This window comes from Fukomys damarensis, unplaced genomic scaffold, assembly GCF_012274545.1.
Source record: "Fukomys damarensis isolate Sample0158 unplaced genomic scaffold, DMR_v1.0_HiC HiC_scaffold_39, whole genome shotgun sequence".
In the NCBI taxonomy this organism is placed as follows: Eukaryota; Metazoa; Chordata; class Mammalia; order Rodentia; family Bathyergidae; genus Fukomys; species Fukomys damarensis.
Genome location: NW_022900951.1, coordinates 96,464,308 through 96,472,323, shown reverse-complemented (window position 1 = coordinate 96,472,323; position 8,016 = coordinate 96,464,308). Strand labels below are relative to the sequence as shown.

Sequence of the window (8,016 nt, the reverse complement as noted above, 5' to 3'; positions counted from 1 at the left end):
TCTTTTTTTTTTTTTTTTTTTTTTTGTTGGTACTGGGCAACGAAGGCAGGACCTTCCACTTGCAAGGCAGATGGCAGAAGCACTGAACTAAATCTCTGGCTTTGGCTGTCTTCCTATCGTTCAAACTTATCAAGCTGCCTCAGGATCATTACTACATTTGTTATTCAATCTCCTTGAAATGCTCTCCTCACAGATAATCTCTGGTACTGGGGATTAAACCCACGATTTTTGCACTAAGCTGCATCCCCAACCCCTTTTTAATTTTTGTTTTTAAGAGAGGATCTTGCTAAGTTGCTAAGCTCCTGAGGCTGGGCTTGAACTTGCAATCCTCCTGCCTCATCCTGTCAGAGTGCTGGAATTACAGGCATGCACCACCCCCAACTTCTTTGGCTCTTTCATTCTCATGCTGACAGCTCAAATATCACATCCTCAGAGAAGCCTCCCCTGATCAGTAATTTAAAGTAGCTGAACCTGTCATTTTTTATCCTATTATCATATTGTAGTATCTTCATAGGGCATGTAAGAAGTATTTAGGGCATGAAGAAATATTTAAACATGAATAAATGAGGAAGTGTTATCTAAGCCAGATGTATTAGCAAACACAACACTATGGGAGGCTGAGGCAGGAGGATTGCAAGTATGAGCCCAGCCTGGGAAACTTACCAATGTAGTGAGACTTTGTCTCAAAACAAAAAAACCAGAGTCAGGGATATGGCTCAGTGGCACAGTGCCTTCTTGGCAAGTGTGAAGCCCTAAGATCAATTCCTGGTACCAAAATAAGAAAAAACAGAAAAAAGCCAAAGGGCTGGGGATGTAGCCTAGTGTGAAGGCCCTGGTTTCAGCACTGCCAAAAAGAAAAAGAAAAAAATATATATAATCTAGACCAGAGGTTGCACTGTGGCCTTGGCCCCTTTAGCAGTCTAGTGTGGCCTATAGGCTTATTATTAAAATAATAGTTTTAAATGCCCACATATATCAGTTTTACTTCCCAGCACTCAGGAGGCTGAGGCAGGAGGATTGCTGTGAGTTCGAGGCCAGCTTGAGCTACATATTGAGTTTAAGGCCAGGCTGAACCACATAGCAAGACCCTGCTTCAAAAAAGAAACACACACACACACACGCACACACCAATCTTACTAAAAAGAGTTACCAAAATATTTAAATATAATGATTTAATAATTTATGTGCTTCTCTATTCCTGAAATAACAGTGTCTATATGTAGGCTTAATAATTATCAGAGTTTGGAAGTTACAATGAGCATGAATGCAATATTGAGAAATTTGCAGTAGGAAACAAAAATATCAGTGATTTCTGTTGGCTGTGAAATCACAGATGCTGCAAACATTCGCGTAGATCATTACCTACATTTATAACTGAAGAAATTGCTAAAGTTCAGTTAAAGACTAGTGGCAAAGATGCACTTTTTTCTATCCAAGTTCATGGAGCCTCTGAATTCTATCGACAGACCCTTTGGAAGTCTGTGGCCCCCAGGCTAAGAACTCAGATCTTAAATAGGAAAGGATTAGTGTGGTGATGAGAAGGGTAGAGTCTGCATGGGCTGGTTTTTGCTGGAAATGGGAGAGATCATAGTAAACAGGGGAGAGGGGCCAGAAGAAAGCTGCCCTCTCCTGCTCCCCGTGGAACTTGAGCATGGCACGAGTAGGGGTGCACGGTTGAAAGCCAGTCAGGTATCACTCATTGTAAGGCAGCAGTTGGTGAGGAGGTGGCCTGTGGGAGTAAGGGTTTTGTGGCCCGTGGGCTGGAGTCTAGTGAGCCCAGCAGTGTGGGACAGAGATGGCCACCATGGGAAGGGCCATGGGGACAAGGGTGGGGGAGCACAGAGTGGTAGGCAGATCCCTCACTATATTCCAGACAGCAGGCCAGGCACTGAGGATCCCGAGATGACTAAGGTAGGGATGAGTCACCATTTCCGGTTCCCCTGAACCGAGTCTTGTTTGGCTGATAGGCTGCTCTGGCTGGTCTGATCCATGCGTCTCTTCAAAGCCAGAGCCAGAGGTGGCAGCAATTAAGATCAGCAGAGGTATCCTGGAAACTCAGGGTGGGGTGAGCTAAAAAACCTACTATCTTCTTGCTTCTGTCCCCTTTTGCAAAGGAAAAACACAAAGGGAAAAGGTTATGTAATGGATAAAAAAAAGCAGCAGTGTCAAGATCAAATCATTCAAACCAGCCCACTGTCCAGAAATTAGATGAGCCGAGGAGATGCTGCCCCCACCCTCACTGCACATTCTTCAGGAACCTTCTAAAGACCTTGCCACCAAGAGATTCTTTGATGCTATTACCCTTCAGAACAGTGCTGGCTCAGAGGAATCAAAAGAAGAAAGAAAGGACTATATTTTGAGATTTTCTTTGGGATTCTTGCACCTGGATCTCTTCTCTGTGCAGCTCTCAGAATCTAGAATTCTGTGATTCTTTTTTTTTTTTAATGCTGTTTTCCCCTTGTCTGCTAGGGGCCTCTTTCAAAAAGGCTCAGGATGGGGCTGCTGCAGGTGGGTGGCTTGGTTGGGCTCAGTTTCTTCTTTGATCATATTTCCCTCTGGCACTGGTATATGAAAAGTCTGCTGCTCCAGACCCAGGGGACAGATCTCTTTTTCCCTGAAAGGAGGCAGCGCCTTAGACGGAGAGGCAGTGTACAGACAGGGCCGATGAGAACGGAGGTGGGCGTAAGCTAAATTGACCTAGTTAGAGCAGAAAAAGGCTGTAGGGGCGGCAGGGACAGCCTGGGTGGGGACAGGGCAGGGAAAATGGAAGTTTCCCAGGGAGGCCCGGGCCAGGGTGGAGCAGAGGGCTGACCATTGCTAAAGAAGTCTTGATGAAGGCCTGGGATTTAGCTCAGTGGTTCCGCTGCCTGCCTTGCAAGCTCAAAGACCCAAGTTCAATCTCGGTACCAAAAATAAAATAAAATTAAATTTTAGAAAAGAAGTCTTCCTGAGACTTGGGAGCTACCTAGGGAAGCTGTGCATGGACACTAAATAAGCTGGGACACACATGTATGGGTTTGGGGAGAGTATCTTTACTAAATATTGTCTGAATACTTATATTCTAAAGTCACAACCAGGACAGACATGGTGGTGCACACCTATAATTCCAGCACAAGGAGAAGTTGAGACTTAACAAGAACCCTTGCTTCAAAATAGAAAAATAGCAGAAGGGCTGGGGGGTGTGGGTAGCTCAAGTACAGAGGCCATGGGTTCGATCCCCAGTGTTACATGCCTGCTTACATACATACATATAAACATACAAACAGTAAAAGTCAAATCCATGGCGGAAATGAGAACCTGAAAAATATCTGGACCTTAGGAGATCTGAGTGGGGCACTAAACTCAACCTAGCAAGAAAGAGCAAAAACCCCACAGCATTCTGACAAGACTCCCGAGCATGGTGGGCATGGTGGGCATGGTGGGCACGATGCAGGGAGCAGAAATGGCCCCAGCATGGAGGAAAATCAGCCGAAGCACAGGGCCTTAGGGCCCCATGGAGAATAGGAAGTGCCCTGCATAGGTCCTGTCCCAGTCGATTTGATAGAACATTAGTCCTCATATCATATTTTTTTAATGCTCCTGTGTCACAGAAGGGGGTTTCTGACATAAGTGAGGAAGAATATAGGAAGGAGGTTAGCATTAAACTGAGTCCCGATGTGTGGATGGGGAGGAGTGGACTGAGCAGAGAGAAACAGGTGTTCATGCCAGCGTGAAGGTGCACAGGTGGGCATAAGTGGAGCTCATGTAGGGACCAAGAAGGTGGCCTTGGCTGATGGGATTGGAAGCCCACTGAGGGCAGATGGAGAAATCCAATTGGATGAAGGAGAGTCAGATTATGGAAGTCACTTTACATTTCTAAAAGTGACGGTGTCAAAGTCCAAGTTTTCCAAGGAGTCCAGCTATTTCCCCGCTCTCCTGTCTAGCTACAAGCCCATCGTGGAATTCATCGATGCGCAGTTTGAGGCCTACCTGCAGGAGGAGCTGAAGATCCGAAGGGTGCTGCACACCTACCATGACTCCCGAATCCACGCCTGCTTGTACTTCATCGCTCCCACAGGGCATTCACTGAAGTCTCTGGACCTAGTGACAATGAAGAAACTGGACAGTAAGGTATGGTGGTGGGAGGCCGCGTGTACCCAATAGATATTGGATTCTAGGAGAGGTTTCGTAGCATCCTCATTCTCTCCCTCATTCTCTGTCCCTTCACAAAGATAGTGTTACAGATTCAAGTTCCTGTGTCATGTGCTTTGCCATCTGTTTTCCCAGTACTGGGAATGGGTTTGCCCTGATTTTGTCTTTCTGCCCTGATTCCTCTTGAAAATAAGGATGGATGCAAGCAAGATTGCTGACCAGCTCCAGAGGCTCAGGCGTTGGCAATGGAAAGATGTTTTTTTTTTTTCTCTGTCCCAATAATAAGTGGCGTGTTCTTAAATCGCATCTGCAAACCTGATTGGAGAGTTACTGCTAATTTTTGTAATAGCAGATCTCTGAAACCCTCAATAGATGCCACCACTAAGTTAAGTACCTCATAGAATATTACATCAAATCCTCACAGCCCTGTGAGGTAAACACTGTTACGACCCCATTTTACAGAGGAGAAAGCTGAGACTCTGACAGGTTCATTGACATGCCCATTGTCTGTAGGCAGCTAGGGTAGACCCTAGATTTGAACCCAGATCTGTGGTACTATATTATATTGCCTCTCTGCCTCAGAAAGTGGCTTTGGGCATCAGGCACATCCTACTTTAAGATAAACTGAAAAATGAAAATCCCATACCACATATAAATTAGACTTTGCATTAAAGGATTATTTGCTGTACCAGTTGACCATAGGATTCTTTTAAAAGCCTAATTACTACACCTTTTTTCTATAACATTGAATGTGTGCCAGGTACTATGATGATTACTTTATATGTGTTATTTTATTCTATCCTTCCTGTTATCCAGTGTGGTAGGTACTATTATTCCCATTTTTCATATGAGAAAATGGAGGCCCATCGAGGCAAGTAGCTTGCTCAAGGCCAGGCAACTCATAATGGATCTGGAATTTGATCCCAGCTCTCTCTCTGATTCTAAGATACTTGTTTATTTTTCAAAAATCTGATTTACGTATAGTCATTTGGTAGCATATCCATTATAAAAACTGAATTTTAGCTATAATAAGAATAGGGGCAATTTTCTTTTCATTTTTCACAAGCTCACCGCTCATGAATAATTGACTGCTCTTGAAATGTCACCATGCCCGGCATATCTCTGTATGGGACAGCAGTGAGCCGTGTGGCTAGTGGCCTGCTTAATAGTATGCTGATGGGGACTTGGCAAAAGTGACAAGGAGAATTGACTCTTCCCATTTTTCCACCTTGAAAAAGGTTTTGGACCCCCCCACACCCTCCCCAGAGAATTCAAAGGAAATGCCTCCAAGGCCCACCCTTTCTCTGACCCCTGTCCTGAAGCCCTGTGTGGTATCAGTCCCCAGAGGCACTCCTAAGCCAAAGTAGGAAAGAACAGGGCTTTTCTTCCAAGTCTACAGCTCTCAGACCCCTGTTTCAGAGCCCAGGGCCTGAGCGCCCCACTGGGGTCTACTATCAGGCACAACTGTGCTCTCCATGGGAACCTGAGCTTGGGGGTGCTCTGCTTCACCAAGCCATGAGTATGTCAACTTTCTTTATCTCTGACGTGAAAGCTAAGGGAGTTCAAGGATCATGGTTCCAGTGGGGTGAACCTTGGGGTGGCATTAACCCTTTCTCTTCTCTGAAATTGGGCATTCACACCTAATTTTCTTTTTGTGTGGGTGCGGAGGATTGAATCAAGGGAGTGATGAGCTACATCTGTATCCCTACTCTCCTTTTTTAATTTTTTTTTGAGACAAGGCCTCACTATGTGGTCCAGCCTGGCCTTGAACTCATTATGTAGCCCAGGCTGGCTTCGAAGTCATGGCAATCCTCCTGCCTCAGCTTCCCAAGTGTTGGGTTTACAGGCAAGCACCACCTTGCCTGTCTTATGAAGCCCTTTTAAAAAGATTTTATTTTGAGATAGGGTCTTGCTAAATTGCCCAGGCTGACCTTGAATTTACAATCTTCCTGCTTCTACCTCAGCCTTCCAAGTAGCAGCACACCTGTTTTTTTTCATCCATAAATTCATAACGGGACTCAAGCAGTCTCTCTTTCCCTCTCCCCTCCCCTCCCCTCCTCTCCCCTCCTCTATTTTCCCCTCCCATTTTCTCCCCTCCCCTCCCTTTTGCTCTCTCTGTTTATTTGGGGGAGGGTACCAGGGATTGAACCAAGGACCTTGTGCTTGCAAGGCAGGTGGTGGCACCACTGAGCTAAATCCCGGCCCCTCTCTCTGTTTTTGAGATAGGATCTCACTATGTAGCGCAGGCTAGTCTCAAACTCAGGACCCTCCTGCCTCCTCCTGCCAAGTTCTGAGATTATAGGTGCCACTGCACCCACAGTGTAACGTTATCTTTTGTGTGTCTCAGATCAGGAACAGGGAGAGTCTTCTTCCCTAAGTGGCTGCTGCCAGCAAGATAGCCAGGTGTGTGTCCTCCCTGGGTGCAGCCCACACCTCCCTTCCCTGCCATCCCCCATGAGGGTCCATAGAACATTGGCCGGGGCCAGCCCAGCTGTATTGGGTGGAGAGAACACAAGGAGCTGCCACCTCTTCCCTCATCAGCCACAGATTTCCAGGTGTCACCTTTCTGCTTCACATCACCTCAGCAGTGACCTTCACACCAAGATACAACACAGCTCATCACCTTGGATCTGAATGGGTAGAGACTCATGGTTAACAACACCATGGAATTAGAAATAAGGCTAAACTTGGATTTGAATCTCAATTCTGCTACTTATCTTGCTCTTGGCCTGGGACAAGTTACTTAACCTCTCATTGTCTCAATTGGTAAAATAGTCATAATGATACTTCATGGGAAGGTTATTGTCAAGGTTGTATTGATCCATATAAAGTATTTAATTCAGTGCCCATCACATAGTAAGTACTCGTTATTGTTTATTAGCGTGTTATTTGGCTGCAGAGGTGGCCGGTCCTAGACTGGTGGACTAAGCTACACCCTCTAGCAGCTGGTGGAAATCCTAGGACATGCTGTGTTGTGGTTTGGACCTAAAATGCGCCCCCAAAGCCTCCTGTATTGGGAAGGTGATTGGATCACGGGGCAATGTACTTCTCAGTGGATTAGCCCCTTAGTGCATTCATGGTTGAATGCGCTGCTGGGAGGTGGGGTCTGGTCAGGGGACCTGGGTCTCTGAGGTGATCTGGAAGGGTGCATCTCCCTCCCTGGCTCCTCTCTTCTCTCTCTGCTTCTTGGCCACCACAGGTTGAGCACCTTCTCTGCCTTGCCCTCTGTCATCCAATTTCTGTCTTGGAGCCAGCTGACCATGGACTGAAACCATGAGCCAAAATAAACTTTCTGTCCTTTCAGTTGCGGGTGGCATGTATTTTATCCCAACGACAAGATAGTGACAAGACAGGCTGCTATCAGGAGCCAATTACCAACAGTGACCCTACGTTTTTCCTCCTTTCCCTAGGTGAACATCATCCCCATCATTGCCAAATCAGATGCCATTTCTAAGAGTGACCTAACAAAGTTCAAAATCAAAATCACCAGTGAACTTGTCAGCAACGGGGTCCAGATCTATCAGTTCCCCACAGATGATGAGTCGGTGGCAGAGATCAACGGAACCATGAACGTGAGTTGGAGCATGGGGCTCAACTTTATGGTCATTTGCTCAGTAGTATTATTTCACAAAATAGCATTGATGTACCTTCACCAGCTATCTTGGGGTAAATGACTTTTTTTTTCTTTTTTGTGGTACTGAGGATCCAACCCAGGAGTGCTCTAACACCGAGCGACATCCCCAGCCCTTTTGACTTTTTTATTTTGAGATAGGGTCTTGGCTGGCCTTGTACTTGCAATCTTTCTGCCTCAGCCTCCCGAATAGTTGGGTTGGAGGCATGTGTCACTCTGTCTGGCATGTAGTTGACTCTTTTTTTTTTTTTTGT

The 8,016-nt window shown here is 45.9% G+C and overlaps 1 protein-coding gene across 6 annotated transcripts in view; it reads left to right on the top strand.

Moving 5' to 3' along the window:
• Septin6 (septin 6) overlaps positions 1 to 8,016 on the top strand; it is a 69,352-nt gene that overhangs the window by 33,701 nt on the left and 27,635 nt on the right. For all 6 annotated transcript variants that reach the window (XM_010612996.3, XM_010612994.3, XM_010612993.3 and 3 more), the window contains 2 exons: positions 3,924 to 4,110; positions 7,542 to 7,703. In XM_010612996.3, the coding sequence (XP_010611298.1) occupies positions 3,924 to 4,110; positions 7,542 to 7,703 (349 nt within the window). The remainder of the gene's footprint in view (positions 1 to 3,923; positions 4,111 to 7,541; positions 7,704 to 8,016) is intronic.